Source organism: Topomyia yanbarensis, chromosome 3 (assembly GCF_030247195.1).
Source record: "Topomyia yanbarensis strain Yona2022 chromosome 3, ASM3024719v1, whole genome shotgun sequence".
Lineage (NCBI taxonomy): Eukaryota > Metazoa > Arthropoda > Insecta > Diptera > Culicidae > Topomyia > Topomyia yanbarensis.
Genome location: NC_080672.1, coordinates 288,369,500 through 288,389,144, shown reverse-complemented (window position 1 = coordinate 288,389,144; position 19,645 = coordinate 288,369,500). Strand labels below are relative to the sequence as shown.

General features: G+C 38.6%; 1 protein-coding gene across 15 annotated transcripts in view; it reads right to left on the bottom strand.

Annotated features, from left to right (window-relative positions):
* Positions 1–3,238: 3,238 nt before the first annotated feature.
* Positions 3,239–19,645, bottom strand: part of LOC131690489 (ATP-dependent DNA helicase Q4-like) — a 31,924-nt gene continuing 15,517 nt past the window's right edge. For all 15 annotated transcript variants that reach the window (XM_058976303.1, XM_058976297.1, XM_058976302.1 and 12 more), the window contains 7 exons: positions 14,654–16,179; positions 14,383–14,593; positions 14,245–14,312; positions 13,438–14,097; positions 12,840–13,321; positions 3,601–3,920; positions 3,239–3,545 (listed from right to left, as the gene is read on the bottom strand). In XM_058976303.1, the coding sequence (XP_058832286.1) occupies positions 3,312–3,545; positions 3,601–3,920; positions 12,840–13,321; positions 13,438–14,097; positions 14,245–14,312; positions 14,383–14,593; positions 14,654–16,179 (3,501 nt within the window). In that variant the 3' untranslated portion in view covers positions 3,239–3,311. The remainder of the gene's footprint in view (positions 3,546–3,600; positions 3,921–12,839; positions 13,322–13,437; positions 14,098–14,244; positions 14,313–14,382; positions 14,594–14,653; positions 16,180–19,645) is intronic.

Genomic DNA, 19,645 nt, shown 5'->3' with positions numbered 1-19,645 from the left:
AAAAACTATTTGTTACCTGATTTGACCCTTAATTTACTTTATTTGTACATGCCATACTTTAAAGTGGCCTATTTCTAAAAACATTCAGCAAGGCGAATTCATTTTGATCCTACTATACAAATGTGTAATGAAATATTCAATAATCAGGGCCGGTGGGTAATGTGGGTAGTAAAGATAGTACTATCCACTTGAAAATAATCGAGTTGGTAATTACCCACTTGAAACTTTCGAACAAACCTAACATTTTAATTTTGCCACGCATGTGTCTCGGCTGCACGTATGAAATTTTCGAGGTATGTCCAAGATTCCATTTGCACAAACGCGTCGCAAGTGTCTTATGTGAATGTAATGCAAGCGTATGTAGGGGTAGATGGGATAAAATACACCCCTAAGAAAATATAAATATAAGAAAATATAATCATCATAGCAATAGACCATCAATTGGGAGAATTTAATTAATGATATCATTTAGCCCACATTTATTACTCTGAAATCACAATCGCTTTACAAAATATTCAGAATAATGGAAAATATACAATTTTTTAAAATCATAAATTGCTCCACAACAACGGGCACAATACATCATAACAAATATGGAAATAGATGATTTTAATGCACAAGGTAGCAAAAATTGCAGCATTCGAATTAACATCCTAAGTGTATTCTACTTCACTTCAGTTATGTTTCTGTCGTCGAGATCGGAAAAAGTCTGTATGTGTATGTGCGTATGTGTCAAACAATCTCACCGATTTTTTCAGAGATGGCTGCAACTTAATCGCAAATGAAAGGTACAAACTTCCCATCGGTCGCTATTGAATTTTTTATTGATCCGACTTCCGGTCCCTGAGTTACGGGTTGAAGAGTACGGTCACACAGCAAATTCCCTTATAAACTGGTAACAGCATGGTGTCCGAACGATACATATTATAATAGGTTCAACATTGCTTGAATTTGCGGGTTTAGATCACTAATGACCAATCAAAGTAGCTTTGACCACATTGGCCGCCTATGACGGTTCTTTTATGCCCCCGAGAAACTCGCATAGTTCCTAAGCTAATGTCACACCTATTTTCCAGCGAACTCTTAACCGATTTTTACAAAGTTAATTTCAAATGAAAGTTATAATACTTCCATTGGCTGCAATTGAATTTTATTCCGTACAGACTTTTGGTTCCGGAGTTACAGGTAGGTTATTACGGACGGTGCCGGTGGTTGAGTGGTAAGCGTGACCGCCACTCATTCCAGTTGGCCTGGGTTCAATTCCAGCCGAGGTCGCTGAGATTTTTCTGTGGCGAAAAAATCTGTGGTCATGTCTCCCTTCGGAAGGGAATTAAAGCCGTTTGGTGGATCGATACCTAGTCCAGATAGTGGAGTAACCTCTCTGGCGTCGGTAAAGAAGAAGTATATATCCAACTTCTATAAAAAATAGCAAAAAAATCCTCCTCCCGTGATACTTGCGGAGTGCGCAGTAGTATATACGGCCTCTAGCAAAAACAAGTATCGTACTTACCATTCCTTCCCTTTCATTCCGCGATCTACGTTCGTGCCTGGTCGGCGCCGGTATTGTTCAATAAACACTTTACTAGGAGTTGCACATTGAAAGATGTTTCGCTACCCCAAGCATAATTATCTACTTATTCCCTGTGTAACTTCAGTTAGTCCAGATCGATAACGGAGTAGCAGCCAGGGGTGGTCGCGCAAGGTCAAGCTCAAGCGGAGTTACAAGTAAGTTATTACGGCCACATGGGAATTTCTCATATAAACCGGTACAATTGTAATACCTCATAGGTTAAAAGTCTGTTGATATGAACATCAAAATACTTCGCTGGCCTAGATCATTGATGGTAAATCAAAGATTCTTCGAATAAATTGTCCAATATCGATATTTTATTCCCTGGTTATCGATAATTTCGGAAGTCCCATATTCCAGAACTGCACTGTGTTGCACCATCCCACCCAGCCCTCCTCCTTCTTCCTTCCACACCCCTCGCAAATGTCTTACCCACTCCCCCCATCGCAGACCAACCTCACACCCACATTCCCTTCACCCACCCGTATACCAAAATTTGTTAGGTTATTTCCAACGCATCCTCTCCTCCCAATAATTATTCCGCCACCCTCCCCCCATTCACCGCATTTCAAAATATGCTAACATGAAGATAACATTACACTCACGCTGATTAAGCTAATTAAATATTTTAGTTTTGTTTGTTTCAAGTGTGTTAGGGTTGACATGTTGCTCATCAGGTTCGTGGCAGTCGTGAACTCACTTACCAAGTGTAATAAGAATGTAATATATATTTCACAATGTTATATTGAACGTAGCCAGCTAATTAACCATAGCTTTGATAAATGAGAAAGGCACCATTGTACCACTAGGTGGATTAAAACAGGTTTTTTCCTTGATTTTAAGATATTAATCATTTGGCTTCTCTTCTCTGTTTTCCATAAATTCTGCTATTGTAGATCATACTTTCTTTTTAATTTCCTTTTTTAAATTTCACTTTCTGCTTTCTTTTACTCATCATTTGTACTCTACCTTGCGTTACTTCTGTTATTTATCAGTGTATTTAGGAGTTCCCGGAGTTCGCGCACTTATGTTTTATTTTTGACTTTGGCTATATATCTCTTTACATTTACCCGGCGTTTCCGCTTCTCCAAGGTTAAAAAGATACTAAAATGATATAGACATGCATGAGTGAAATAAATTTATTATTACATATATGTTGGCCTCTCAGTATGGTTCAACGGATATGAAACGGGAACATGGCTAGTCAGCTTTTGTGATATGTTCGCCATTTTGGACATTAATTAAGGCTGTTAAGGACATTATACAAGAGAGCCACAACATAACTCCTACACCACACACACCCCTCGCCCCTGCCTAACCATGTATCTGACATGAGCAAATATGAAAATACGTTTTTCAACACACTAACCTTGCAGGTGAACCACGAAACTGCTACTTGAGGAAGCTAGAACATTATCCTATACAATCAACCCGAGTTGTTGACGGAATGCCATCTGTAGATCTTAATTTGTGCGAAAATATCACCCCTGTTCACATTGGATTTCTTTTCGAAACTCTTATTTTTCTTCTCCTTCAGGGCATATTTCACCAAATTGACCTGAAATAATAAAAAGTAACAGTTTATTTTTTAGAAATTGGTACTTTCTAGCGAAGATATTCATGAAAAAAAAAAGCTGGTAGGTAACTTTGAAAGTAAACAAACACATATATTATAATCAATTCGAACTTTTGCCTTGTTACAATTGTATCGGGAATTAACTTATTTTATCAGGTAGTTTCACTACGTACGCATGCGCACAATTTCAGCGTTGGCTAGACGAACTATCCGATTGAAATCGGCACTGGTATGAGCCCGCCAAAAGTTGCACCTGCCCCAAATGACCGCTGGATAATTTGGGCTTTGTACGCCATGGAATATTCTGGCTACTGTCCTTCCACTAAAGTTATTTTCTGGATAGCGCTGAATCAGGGTACGGATATCACTCATCAACTGAGTATCGGGAGTATCATCATCCTACAAAAAATGAAAATAATTAGGCTTAGCATATTTTTTTCTTCTCGAGGTGTACCTCCGGAATCAACTCTATATTTTCATTTGTGATATCTGTCTGAAAATACTCTCGAATAATTTTCTTCAGCTTGTGTGAAGGGCCTTCAGGACAATCACTTCTACTAACCGGCACATACGTTTGAAAGGCTACTGAAGAAAGAGCGGAGAAAACGCTCTGCAACTGTATGAGTTGAGTTTTTTCCTGGTTAGTGACGCGTGCGTACAACGAGTCTAGATTAGTATCCAATTCATCGTCCGTTAAATCTCCTGGGGCACGCATACGAAAGCCCAAATCTGAAAAGCTAACGCTAATCGCGGTGCGCTTACGGATGTTGTTTTCTGAAATGAAGAAAAACCAATGAAAATGGTTTAGTTCATGAATGAGAGGAAGAAATTGTTTTTTTTAGCAAACTGATAAGTCCGCAGCTTATTGCTAATCTGTTAAAATATCTCCATTTAAATACCAAGAATATATTCCTAAAAAAAGTTATAAACTGTAATTTCTCGGGTGCTTCAAAAGTAGTAGCATTTAATATAAGTTTGCCTTTCTCATACATAAAGGTTATGCAATCACTCTGAAAACGGCCAACCTGGAGGACCGAGTATCATATACAATTCGACTCAGATCGTCGAGATCGGCAAATATCTGCGTGTATGTTTCTCAGAGCTAGCTGAACCGATTTGCACAAACTTAGTCTCAAATGAAAGGTACAACCACAGATAATAGACGTTTACGCTCCATTTGAAACGTGTGTAAATACCCGCTACTGGAATTCCGAATAAATCAGACCATGAAACACGTTTGGCAAATATTTGTAGGTAGCGCAGCGATCGACGCAATGCAGTTGGAGTGTAGTTGTCAAACACGTGTAGTTGCGTAGGTGACAATAGTGAAACATGGATTTCCAACGTTTATCAATTTGAAAGTATACGTAGGTTTTTTAAGAAATCTCGTTCGAGCCTAGATGTCTGTTATCTGTGGTACAACATTCCCATCGGCTGCTATTGAATTTTTATTGATTGGACATTCGGTTCCGGAGTTACGGGTTGAAAAGTGTGGCCACACAGTAAATGTTCATATAAACTGGTACCACCATGATATCAAAATGATGCAAAACTTATTAAAAAGGCTTCAAAATTACTTGGATTAGCCAGTCTAGATGAGTAATGAGTAACCAAAGTCGCTTTGACCACATTGGCCACCTAAGACGGTTCTTGATTCCATATAAGCAGGAATTGAAAAATGCTCAAAAAATTCAAAATCGAATAAGTATTTGTGATGCCAAATGTCTTTAAAATGCTTGAAACGTCGAGACCTTCAAATGACCAGCTCATGCACCCTCTTCTTCAGACCCCTTTCTCATTCCAATCACCCTCACCTAGTATGACATACCAAGATAGACTGTAGGGTGGTTCGGTTTTGGGCTATTCATCCCTTTCACACACACACATGATAAAACAAGTTAGCCGAAAGACAACATTGAGATCCGCCACTGGTTTCAAGTGTTTCAGCTTCAACACACAGCATCTCAAGTTCGTGGCTGTCGATCCATTGTATGTATGTGCAAATCGTACTGAATATGTAATATACATTTTCACCATTATATTGAACACAACCAGCCAAGGAATCGTTGTTTGGGCAATTGAGAAAGGCACAATTACACCACTAGGATTAAAACGGGTTTTTCCCCATATTTTCCCTTAGTGTCCATGTCAAAAACCTCAAGCGAAGTGGGCGGGGGTCTCAAATACCCGAACGATGTTAAATTTGGCATCTGAGCTTACTTTGACATTTGACGCAATATGAAAGGGAGGAAATAAAAAAATACGATGCCCTATTGTACGTGTTCACTATAGAAACAACAAAGTACCGTTGCCCTTCGTGTGAAATGAGTGATTCACAGAATAAATTTTAACCATTACAGTAGAACACAATCGCGACTTTACGCAAACCTGTCTTAGACCTACAGTGCGCGAGGTGTAACAATTGATCAAGGTGAAATGGAACTTGTGCTTAGAGAAGTGCCTTACATACAACTACATCTTACGAAAATTGTAGTACTAATACAGATAAACTTCTTATTCTAGGCAGAAACATGACGTAGAATATGAAAACATCAAAACCAAGATCCCTGTGTATATGGACAACGACCTGACGGAAATTCGCTTACGCGATTTGACAACACGTACTAGCACGGATTATATTAAAGGATTTCTGTCAAAGTATGGAGAATTGGAATAAGTCTCAAATGACACTTGGAGAAACATTTTCCATGGCATTCTCATCGGTGTTTGGATAATGCAAATGCGGCTGAACCAACCTATAACTTTTTGACTTTCGAGGATATAGTATCTCAAGGACTACAACCAAAGAACGCTATGCATATACCCTGGGCAGACGCTTAAGGCGGGGGGGGGAGGGGGATGTAGTATATGAATGCGCCAAAAAACTAAAGAAAATTCATATACTACATCCATCCAACACCATCAAACAGCCTTTGATATTCGCTGATACAACACAGAGAGTCGGCCAGAAATAAATGCCGAATATACAATATTCCACGGTATCTCCAACAACTAACATACATTAACCCATTATGTCCTAGCGTATGAAATTTCATACGCAAAAACAACACATTTCAGGATCATACTTGTTATACAATAAAGGCGTTTTCAAACTTCTGGTCTTCTGTGAACATTAATTAATACCCTATAGTTTATAATGTGTATGCTCAATAACCTTTTATATAAAATTCCATTGTGTTTTAGAATGTCAAAGTTGGACAAATTCAAACCAAAATATGAACAATACATATTATTAATTTTCTCTTCTAAATTACTAATTCTTGTTTCGGATTATAAACGAATAGTCATGAGAGGTGTGAAAGATGTGGCTCAGTGCGAGAAAATGGAAGAAATTGGTGAAACAATTGCGAAAATTCTGCTGATAGTTCAAGGTATGAAATTTCATACGCTAGGATGAACCGATATCTTTTTTCCTAAGGCAAAATTATTTCCTGTTTAGGACCGGGAGAGAATTCATAACTTTCTCGCTAATTTTAACGTTGAATCAGTGCATTCAAGGCTAACAAATGCCTCATACGTTGCAAATCATGCCTGGTTGTATCCAGAATTTTTTTTATGTAAATTCTCATAAAAAATGTTCTTTTTCTTAAAATAATTACAAAGTTTGAGGGAAAGATGGTTTGATGCAACGAACCAATCATGAGACGAAACGGTACGAAAGAGAAGTGTTAAAAGCTTTCAAAAAAGCTGCTAAATGAATGATCTCGCAAGGTTGAAGATATTGTTCGATGTTATGCTAAATATAAACATTTTAGTCGAATTTTCTATGTAATGATTTTTGACACCCTATCAGCCCAGCGTATGAAATTTCATACGCTTGTTTTTTTTTCGCAACAAAACGTTCCAAAGTGGATATTATATTTTTCCCACACTTAGTTCGGTATAATATGAGGGCTCACGAAGTAATTTATAAATTACCAAAAGTTTTAACTTAGCTGGGTTATAATGGGTTAAAAAGAGGACGTCTATACCAAAATCACTCGAAAACATAAAAAGCACCAAACGTATAACAGCGAAAACCAAAGCCGCTCTAGTGACATCGATATGGATTCAAACACGAATGAGGGAGAAAACAGACGGAACGATCAACAAGTAACAGAGGGCAAACCTTGTAATGTATTTATGAAGCTTAGAGCAATTTTGTTTTCCTTCGGGACATCACACAGTGGCGGATTTGCCTAAAAACCTGGCCTGTCGTTTAGATGATGCTACCGCATGCTTTTTTAAGTGAAACGCTCCAAAATTTCCAAATTTGAGGTGTTGAAATATCCAAACAGTTTAAACCATCGCGTTTTGCACATATTTTTTACCGAGCGCTCGAAATATCAGTAGTATTCAAGTGTAGCTGGATTTTGATAAAAGTGCCAGTTTCAAATTTTGGAATAATGGAAAGTTATGCTGACGGTATGTACTTTATTTATATGTATTGATGTCAAAAGATATTCTTTTGTTTGTTTAGAGAAAAGTCAATAACTTTCACGATTTTGTAGCAGACGGTTTAAGCACACATTTTTGCTAAATTATTGAAATACTTTTTTGTCCACGTATGTCCACTATGTTTCAAGGCAATTTGTGGTCCTTGAACGATTCTCCATTAGGAACACTATAGAGTTCTTGCCCGAATTTGCCCGTTTTTGAGTAATCTTTGACTAAGTGGAGACGGAGATGGATTACAAGATTTTCAGCTTAAAATTTAGACTCGTACTTTTAATTACTACTGCAGCTCCGATTGTCGTAGCGAGTTGCACAATACTGCATTTTGAGCAGGAAGAATTGCGTATTTAGTCGTGAAAATTTCATCGAGATTCATCAAAAGTTATCAAAAGTGGAACGCAAAAGACGTAAATAATTTTGATCGCTCATATTGAAAACCAACGAGGTCAACAGAAGTGATCGCCAAAGGTTCCAAATTTCAAAAATCTATTATGAATACTATGCTTAAACGTTACCAGGAAACACTGATGTTCGATAATGCAAAGCAAAACAAATCTAGAGTTGGAATGTATGACTGGATACTACGAGCGAAAATCACTAGAGTAGTGCAAAAGAATACTGGAATCTCAAGCCGTGATTTGGCCGAAAAACTCACTTTGGCGTACACTTTAGCTTGGCGAATTTGTTTGTGAAAAAGTTGTCGGTTGTAGTATGTCAGCAAGAATGACAACAAAACGTGGTTGCTCAAAACTATACTAGGAAGCAGCACAAGCATGTTCTGACCAAGAATAACGCAGTATAACTTCATCGTAATAATGGACTCTGAACAAATCCTCGGTCTAACAATTTAAATAAAACTATGAATCTTAGTGCATTTCCCTTGTATTTGTATTTTCGTCATATTCATTTTTTTAGTTATCGAAATTTGCATATAAACTTGTTGTTAGTTTCCACTCCATGGATTTCGTCGCAGAGTCGGCTTATTTTCTATAATTTAGAAAAATACTATTTTTCGCTCTTAGAGAAATATGTGAATCAGACAGCAATTGAATAATAATCGTACAGAGTTTAAAAGTTTTGTAACTATGTTGTACAATATTTCCAAATACATAGTTAGAATGACTAATAACATCAATTTTCATAATAGCTACATCATCCAGACACCCAAACGTCCTAATGCGTGCAAATCAACAAATTCTATCATTTAACTACACACCATTTAAAAGTCGATACATTTTAAACGTTATTGGCATACACTGGGACCGTTAAATCTTCATTCGCAAAAATTTACTTTTATTTAGTTTAAAATGACGGCCATTTGGCATCCGCCATTTTGACTTTTGAAAATCTGACATCAAAATCGTAATTTGCGACCCAAAAAAACCGTGGTATGCCTTTTTGCAGGTCCATCAAAACCATTTTCGACTTTTGGCCAGGTTTTTAGGGAAATCCGCCACAGTGCATCACGCTGAACCACATCAAATGAATTTCCCGTTTTTAAAAAAGGTGATAAGCAAAATGTTACGAACTATCGTGGCATAACCTCGCTCTGCGTTGTTTGAGATCCTAGTAGGAAATATGCTCTTTCGTGAAACCAAAGCATACATATCGAAGGACTAACATGGCTTTTTGCAGGCAGGTCAACAACCACCAATCTAGCCCAATTTACATCGTACTGTATTAAAACATCGAAGATGGATCACAAGTAGACACTATATACACTGATCTTAAAGCTGCCTTCGATCGTGTAGACCACTCTCTTCTTCTGGCAAAGATCGAGCGGCTGGGTGTTCCATCAAATTTTACAGGATGGCTTAAATCATACCTCGTAGATCGTTCTCTGTCTGTGAAATTAGGAAGTAACGTGTCATATAGCTTCATCAACTTGTCGGGTGTACCTCAAGGGAGCAATCTCGGACCGTTGCTTTTTTCTTTATTCTTCAACGACGTTTGCTATGTTATACCCCCAGGGTGCAAACTCATATATGCTGATGATCTCAAACTCTTTCTCATTGTGCGGTGAATAGAGGACTGCATCGAACTTCAGCGACATCTAGATGCTTTCTGTAACTGGTGTAATCGCAACTTGTTGGCTCTCAGTGTATCCAAATGCTCTATAATATGATTTACGCGCAGTAAAAAGCCAACTCTCTGGAGCTACAACATCGCCGGCCAATTGCTAGAGAGAGTGTCAGTTATCAGAGACCTTGGTGTACTCCTGGACTCGCAACTGACATTCAGAAACCATTACTCTCACGTTATAGCACAGGGAAATAGAAACATTGGTTTCATAATAAGAATAGCCAACGAGTTTACTGATCCATATTGTCTGCGGGCATTGTATTTTTCACTTGTTCGGTCTGTCCTGGAAGCTTCCGCAACCATTTGGTGTCCTTATACGAGCATTTGGACTAACAGAATTGAAGCAGTACAAGCAAGATTCCTCCGCTTCGCTCTTAGAACTTTGCCGTGGCGTAACCCAACAGAGCTACCACCATACAATGATCGCTGTCGTCTGCTCGATATGGAAACTCTGGCAAAAATGCGAAATACATTCAGAGCGGTATTTGTTGGGAAAATATTGACTGGCCAAATTGATGCCCCAGATATTCTCTCACAAATCAACATTAACGTACCCCCCAGAAACCTTAGATAACGTAACTTTTTAAGACTAGACTTTCAGTGCACCGAGTACGGTCAGAACGAACCCATAAGGGCGATGTGTAATGTTTTCAATAGTGTGTATGACCATTTCGATTTTTATGTTTCTAGTGATGTTTTCAAGAATAGACTTAGCTTATAAGATTATGTGAAAATATTTCTGTAATGTTATTGCAATGCTGTATACCTTGTATGTAATTTTGTTAATTTGTAAAGATCATTGTAATTGTAGAAAAAACGTGCGAAAAGATTATGGGTTTTTACGCGCATTCGAGGTCTGCTTCTGAAGTGAACCTTGAAATGGGCTTTTCCCATACAACAACATTAAATTTCAAGTAGACCGTCAGATGAAAAATGAAAATAAATAAACAAATAACGATGTTCGAGTTCCTAATAGTTTTCTTAAATCTGCTGCTCGAACTTACGATTGGCCGCTAGCAGCTGGGCAAAACTATATTGAGACTTAGCATTCTTTTTATATAGGAAGGCGCTAAAGTTGAGTACTTTGGTTGAAGACTATCAGGCGTTTTAATGTGTTAGGTATACTTATTGTGTTGTTGTTGTGCGTTTGAGTTCCTTTTTTATTAACGACTTAAGCTGTTTGCACACGATGCGACAGGACACACGCCACAAAAATATTCACTATAGATTTTGTTCTACCTATTCCAACGCTGTTGCTGTTGCCGCGTTGGAATAGGTAGAACAAAATCCATAGTGAATATTTTTTGTGGCGTGTGTCCTGTCGCCTCGTGTGCGTACAGCATTTTGAGCATATCTATATTCACTATAGATTTTGTTCTACCTATTCCAACGCTGTTGCTGTTGCCGCGTTGGAATAGGTAGAACAAAATCCATAGTGAATATTTTTTGTGGCGTGTGTCCTGTCGCCTCGTGTGCGTACAGCTTTAGAGTGAATCAATCTTTTTCCTTTTTTATATTGTAACGACATTTAATTAGCAAGGGACTGGAAGGTGTGAAATATTTTTCAATATTAAGAGCCATTGTACTCAAGGAAGAGCAAGGATTTGAAGTAAGAAAGTTTAGAAAAGCGTGGAGTAGGGTCATATGAGCAAACTTAGAGTTTCCCGGCTACTTAACTCTTAGTCTTCTGCAGCGCAGGAGTCAGGATCTTTTGGCATTAAATACGAATCACCCGAGTCTGCGGCATGTCCGGACAAGCGTAAAGTCACTTTAATGACTTATGCTGTCGGAACCGACAAAAAGTTAAGTCATAGAAAACCTCCACCCTAAGCGTTTTGCGACGATGAAACTCATTGAATGAGCTTGTTTTTGCCCTTGCTAATTGCCTGCCGGGGTGTTTTATTTTATCGACTATTGTGTCTGCTTCAACAAGTTATAAATTAAATTGACCCCCACCGGAGACGGCAACTATAATATTCGGTTATTTTTTTATTTACTTTTCATGAATTATATTTTTTGTTTCTTTGAAATGTATATTATTTCTATAAAAGGCGAGTGACCCTTAAAGTTAAAAACTTCATAAATAATACATACCACTTTACACGTTCCATCACTCAAAACTGCACTTTCCTCATACCCAAAGAACTACTCAGTCATAGACAAGTTCTTTCCGTATAGTACATTGAGAGCCAATGGAAACAAAAATCGCATTTACCTTATTCGCAATACAATGCACTAATATTAGTACAATTGACATCAATTTTTAGACAAGAGAACAATTCTTAATAACTCAATCAAAAGAATGATAACAATTCTATTATTTATCTGTTTGTGCTTTTTTCTCGCTATGTATTATGATCGTAACAAACATTTAAGTCAATATAATCTAAATGAAGATTGTTACGAGTTAGGTTAAAAAAAATTCGGTCAAATAATGTCTTTACTTTTGGTACTTTCTAGCAAAAAGTTTTCTGGGTTCTGGTTAATTCTGGAGAATAGTTTTCAGGGCTTTGGTGTTTTTAGGTTTTTTTCATGGACTAGTTGTCTTCCCTAGAGCATGGATAAGTTTGAACATGTATAGCACGCATGCAACCACAAAACATACCGTGTCTCTGTAGACATTTTCACCTCAAACACTGAACCCGAGCGAACGGTGTACTCTTATACAAAGGTCGATTCAAGCATCCTTGTGAGTACAGCGTGTATGTACACTGATGAAAAATACGCACCAATCAAAATGAGTCAACAATGTTTAATGTTCAGACTGTGGACTATACATCTAAATAATGGATAGCATACTTTAAGTGAAATTGTGGGTAAAAACAAGTTTTCCCATACTAATTTTATGGAAATTCCATGCGCAGTGCACGTTGCTGAGTTCTAACATAATGATACCAATATTTGCACAGTTCATTTCGAACCCTGATTGTTATCGTTTGAAGTGGTCAAACTTTTCCTTTTTTGTGCAACAATACCCCATCCTAATATCATCTATCATCGACGTTATGCGACGTTCACAGTCGTCCATCTTAATCGAAAATATCCTTATTCGGTAAAATGAAGCGTTTTCCCATATTTAAAAACCTCACATAAATCAGCTAAAGAGTATTAAATACAGTATGTCATTACATAATAGTGCCATTGGCAACAACTTACCGACGGTCCACTCGAGATTTTTTAACTGAAACTTGACGACACCACTGTCCCACCCGATAGAAGCAGCAACATCTATCACGGGAAATTCAATATAGGTGGCCGTTTCATGTGAAATTCCTTTTTTCGAGTCCAGAGCTATCGCCATCGCCAATGGAGGACACTGCTTCGCGGCAGCTCTGAGAGCTCTTGGTCCAGCATAGGACATCACTTTGCACATAAGGTATGCCCGACTCAGTACCTGAATATAACGTTCCTTATGCAATTCTAGATAACACAAGAGCGTTGAAATATTCTCCTCCGGGATATCAAGCTGACGAACGGTTGATTCTATTGAGAAACATACCTCGTGTCCGGGACAGATTCGTTTCTTTTGAACATTGTTCAAAGAGTTTACCTTGTCCCCAAGTGTATCGTGGAACTCGTCGGACCAATCGATATCCTTTAGTGATTCTATTTGTTTTTGATGTTCTTCGGAAAACTTCCTGTGAAAACAATAAACGCAAATCGGTGAATATGTTATACATCTCCTCAAAATGAGACAGCACTACGATTAGCAATGTTTCATTCTGAGGGATAACGTATTTCTTTTAAATCATACTCATCCTTGAAATTTTTCACGCAAGCGCACGGAACGAAAATTTTCTGCAACAATTTTCTGATGACGTGCCGATCAATTGAATTCGCATAGATATGCCTCTTCAACTCATTTTTATCGTTTCCTTTATTATCCAAAAATAGATGACAATGAGAAATTTCCCCATCGCGACCAGCGCGACCGACTTCCTGCACATAACTTTCGAAATTTTTCGGCATGTTGTAGTGAATGATCGCTCGGATGTCTGATTTATTGATTCCCATTCCGAAAGCGATCGTAGCTACCACTATTCGTAAATCGCCGCTCATAAACGCATTCTGAATGGTTTTTCTCCTATACGACGGCAATCCAGCGTGATACGGTTCGGCCGTATAGTTTAATCTCTTGCGTTTCTTGCTGGCGGTACTCTCCATTTCCGCTCTCTGCGTCTCCTGAAAGCAAGTTCGAAGGAAACCTGCAATCCGCTCACACTCATCTCGCCGGGTACAGTAGACGATGATTGAGTGTAATACACTAAACCGATCCGATCGTAGCAAATTTAGTAGAGCTGCATCCCTGTTGGGGTCCTTCGATACCGTGAGAATCAAGTTATCCGGCAGAGGAATATCGCTAATAATGCCATTTGTACCGTCCGGGATGCCCAAGTGTTCCACGATACTATGCCTGTCAATAACACAAAGGCTGAATTTAGAACGACTTCTAATATGAGAGAGTTCAGATCGTTTTCACACGGTATTACATCACTGGTTTCTTGTGTGAAAAAAATGTCTTACTCAATTGCCAACAAAGGTTCGACTTTATAATACTCGCCTCGTTTGATAAGTGGCAGTAGCTGTTAAACCAAGAATCGTGCGAACGCCAAGCTTTTCTTTCAGCACCTAGTGGAGAAAAAAATCAAAATTAAATAAACGGACAGTAACTCCAAAACAGCAAGTGCAGACCGCGTACCCTGCATATCATCAGATAACTAGGCCGAAAATTGTGGCTCCACTGAGAAACACAATGTGCTTCATCTATGCACGCAAACGCGATCGGAGGTAGTTGTCGTAATAGAGAACCAAATCCCGTCGATTTTTCCCCAGATACAACGGCTTCCGGTGATATCAGAAGCACATCTAGCTCTCCAGATGCGATGGCAGCCATAGTTTTTTCGCGGACCCTGCAAAAAATGTATGAAACTTTGTGAAATCGACACAAGAGTGAAAATAAATAATCTTACTTGGGAGTTTGATTAGTATGCAAACATTGCGCATTCAAAAAGTCCGGAACTCCGTGTACTTGATCTTCCATCAGAGAAACAAGTGGTGAAATAACCAAAACGACGCATTTCCTGTGCTTACGATAAATATACGCGGGTAACTGATAACAAAGCGATTTACCGGAACCGGTACTCAACGTGACTAACGTTGAAATTCCACTGAGAACCCGCATTATAGCACGCTCCTGCCCGGCACGGAACTGAGTATGACCAAACATGCGTAGCGCATCAAATATCTCGTTTGGTGTCGGTGGTAGAGACCCATCCGACAGCAACTGAGTAATCGGCTCAATTTGATCCTTGTTGCCAACAGTGTATTCTAGAATTCCGGACTTCTTGATAAAATCGTCCGGTATGGCGTGTCCAATATAGGTAGTATGCTGGGTTTTCGGTGGTAGATCCTCGTAATCTTCGTCAACATTACTTATTGCGGTGGTTTCAACGGTACTGACGGAATCTTCTTTCCACAGTGGATTATCGACAACAGGAAGATTTTCAATTTTATTGGCATGAACCACCAAGGATTTCGCCTTGGCCATCGAATCTGCTTCTTCCAACGTAGGGAATGGGGACTCCTCTTCTACAACTGCATCCAGTGGAAGTAGATTCTCACCTTTCACCTTACAACTTCGTGCCATATGACCAACCCCACCACACTGAAAGCAGGTGAGTACACCTCCGTCGCATCCTCCCATATCCATATCCGGCCCGGCGAGAGAAGCTACCTTCTTCTTTTTCCACAACGATTTCTTGTACCTGCTATAATTAATAGTTTTTTTACCTCTTACGAAAACTTTCTTCTTAAGATCAACTCTGACGAAGTTCTCGTTTAACTTTCCGGCCGCGACCTTTTTCCTCAAAGCGGCTGCATTCGCCGACTCCACTTCATCATTTTTTCTTCTCGAACCGACTTTCTTTGCTGGAACACCCTGAATAAATTCCTTGATAGTTTCTGTACTTTTCTTCAGTTCTCCTATATCAATTCGAGGAACATTACTCAAACTTTCAATGCCGAACTCCAAAACATACTCATTGAAATCTTCTTCCGGCTTTGGCAGATCTTCTGGAGCTACTGATTTCTCTTTCTTAGACCTACCAACTTTTTTTCTACCCTTTCCAGTATTTCCGCCGATTCGAGGAGAAGCTGGACTTTTTTTGACACTCCCTGAACGTCGTTTCCGACCACCCACTGGCGAGACTGTTGTTACATTCTTGGCCGTAGCTCTGGATTTACGAGTTGTTTTCGACTCTTTATTGCTAGTTTTGGCCAACGTGTGTTTGACAGCCGGGGCATCGGATACATCGTTGTTGCTTTCGTCGAACTCGTCTCTCTCGGCCGAATAATCTTTTTTATCGGTTATGAAATCAGGGTCCTTGTCCTCATCGTCCAAGTTTTCATACGGATCTCGGGATGCTTCATCTTCACTAATGGCGTGCGTATAACTAACCGTTTTGCGAGCGCGCGTTAGAATTCTCCTGGTGGGATTCTGGTGTGGAAAAAAACATTAAAATATCTATGTTAGGGATCATTCATAAATCATGTACATATTTAAGGGGGTCCTCTACTCTCAAGGCCCGAAATCGAACCGTTTTCGTGGATAATACTGCAAAAAATTATTGAAAAGATTTTGAAGTTCTATTTATTTTTAAGGTATGTACATATTTTGACTATCAAATTTTTATGCACATACGGCATCTCTCCCGCAATGACCTTTTTTTAAAGTTTTTTAGAAATTTTATTAAAAAAATATTTTCGCTACAAAACCATTTCAAAACATTTTAGAAACTTGTCGCAATTGGTGAAATGATTTCATCAAATATTGAATGGTTTACTCTGATGCAGGATCGATTTTTAGAAATGTGCAGCATCTCTCTCTCCAAATTAGCATAATCGTTTTTAATCATTTATTCAATTAATTTAATTTAATTTTGAAGTAGAAAAAAAAATTTGTTCTCATTTACGCTGATTGGAACTTTTTTATTTTTTGTAGTTTTTCAAAATAATGGCCTGCAAGTATAATTTACACACAGAACTGCTGTAATCGTAACGTTGCATGTTAACAATGTATTACTGGTCAGAAATATTTTTTTCATTTCAATTTCCACCCAATTTCGTGGAATTTTTAAAACCCGATTTTTCATCTTTCAATCTTCGAAATAAATGCACTTTTTTCAAAAATCTCGAAATTTCATTTTATACCGTTTCTAGACAATTCCGGGAACTTTTAGAATCATTTGATTTTTTTTCAAATCGGTTGAAAATTTGCAGTTATGGTAATTTTTGTGAAAATATTCAAAGCAACGATTTTTTTCACTTTTTTTTTGTTCAATCCAATTGATGTATCATTGGTTAATTAAATCCCGTATTTTCACTTACACAGTATCGCAAATAAAAACGAAGAATATATTAGACATTTCTTTTGTTTTCATTTTTGCCTGCGAAAATTGTGATCAAACACGTGGGTTTGTACATTTGTACCCCAGTGCAACGATCTAAGGTGGAAAAAGTAAGTGTAATGTTCTAGGGTTAAACATTCTGTCTATAAGAGTTTGGCATAGTCTTCGATAAATTTCTGCCGATAAAATTTGAGAAATGCTATCTAGTTGTTGTGTGTGTGTTAACCTTCCAAATCCCACTGGCCGGCAGCGTCATTATGAAAAAAGTTTCCTGCATATGGTCTAGCTTCCCCAACTTAATCTCGGGATTTAGTAGGTGTTAGTTCCAATGACCCATTTCAGAATGACAAAGACTTAGCGGTACATTCTGAGGTCATTTTCCCGTCGGCGCTCAAATATAATACGAGTATCAAATTCATACCTCTATTATTATTAAACTTTCGATTCCTTGCCACGAAAATGTGCGCATGAAATTGACAAGTATTTAGTGTCTATTATATTATATTTCCTGATTGTACATCATATTATCATAATTTAATCTGTTCCACAATATTCCGCCACGTCACTCGGTCAGTTGCTGCTTGTCTCCAACCTCTCAGGTGCCCGATACTCGCCAGGTTCTGCTCCACTTGGTCCAGCCACCGGGAACGCTGCGCTCCTCTCCATCTTGTACCTGTCGGGTTGGAGGTGAAAACCAACTTGGTGGGGTTGCTGTCCGGCATCCTCACAACATGCCACTCCCACCGTACCCTTCCAGCTTGAGCTACTTTCCGGATACTTGGCTCACCATAGAGTCGCGCAAGTTCGTGGTTCATCCTTCACACGCCATCCTCCTGCACACCACCGAAGATCGTTCTCAGCACCCTTCTTTCGAAGACGTCGAGTGCTTGCAGATCCTCCCCGAGCATTGTCCACGTTTCGTGCCCGTAGAGAAGATGAACTCGTCAACCCCCTCGAACTCGTCGCCGTCGATCGTAATACTACTTCCCAAGCGTTCCCTATCGCGATCGGTTCGCCAGCCAGCATGAACTTCGTCTTAGACACATTTAGCCTGTGTTAAGCCAAAGAGGACCAAGCGCCATTTTAAGATACATGCTCTAAAAGCGCTATCGCTTGCAACATAGCGCTAGCAACACCCACATAAATTTATTTTTGGGAACACAAATAGTAAACGAAAACAAATAAGTGTTTCTTAATTTGCTATGTTAATGGTAAGTTATCTAAAAATGCATTTTAACATAAAAATATCAGAAAAAAATTAAGGCGCTCAGTTCGGTTTGGCTTAACGCAGGCCATTTATCTTCAAACAATTCTCAACAATACTCGACAAACTCATGATTAGGGCTCAAAGGTCAATTGTCAAAATCCTCTTTAAGGAAAAATTCTGGAGAAAATTACAGAGTTATCGCCTTATTAAACTGTCTCTCCGAAATTATCGATAAGTTGCTCTATAATAGGGAATAAGGGAATAGGTAGGAAGTGGAATACATTATATAATTGATATTGTCGTTGACTGGTTGATCATTGTAACGAATATGCACACTTGGCTTTAGTGGTTTCAAACCTGCAAATGGCAGAGGCAATGAGAGGGTCAATACTTCGGATAATTATTGGCACTCCGATACTGCTATGATGTTCTCTATATCATAATCCAGACACGTGAGGCGGTGCCATATTGTAGCTACTGGGAAAGGTTGAGAGGGTTCTACTGTGAACGATAGGAAGATAAATGTATTAAACTTGGGTATTAATAGTTTTCAAAAATATATAGATTAGAAAAATGTAGGGTTGGTCACGTCTTACCAAGACATCCTGGACCTTAACATAAGGTAATCTACCTCCGGCCCGCAGAGAATCTATTAGTTGGGACTTGTCAACACAATTCTCATCGCACAGCCAAACAACATACTCGATGTCGATTCTCACAAATGCAATGATTACTCTCAGCAAGTCCTATACAATGGATATGCGCATCAAACGGCAGCGAGCCATTTGGCATAATGGGCATTTGGTATAACGGCTATTTGGTATAACGATCATTTGACATAATTGATAACACTTAATGTCATTTGGCATAATGGACACTTGACATAATTGTCGTTTGGTATAATTTAGAGAATTGATTACACTGAAGGTCATTTGGCACAATGGACATTGTCATAATTTGTTTTATCTCCAAGATAACGGTCATTTAGCATAATTTATTATTTTTGCGTAATCTCACTTAAGGCCATTTAGAATAAGAGACGAATGTGCAGTTTATCAGGTGAATAACAGATAAGGTTAAAGCTGCACTAAGCAATAACAATAACGTGTCCATTACCTGATATTGATTATATTTCGAGTAAATACCTTTATTAACTGATTTTGCATTTTTTAAATATGAGCAGCTCTTTTGAGTTTCGGCGAAGCGGCGGCCCCTCACAAGCAAACCTGTGATCCACCCGGTAGCCCGGATTACTCAAACATAAAGGCTATAAATTAATTTAAGTCCGGTGAAGCGATAGCGATGTCGAACAACACGCGACTTGGGCGTAAATGTTATTTATTAATTTG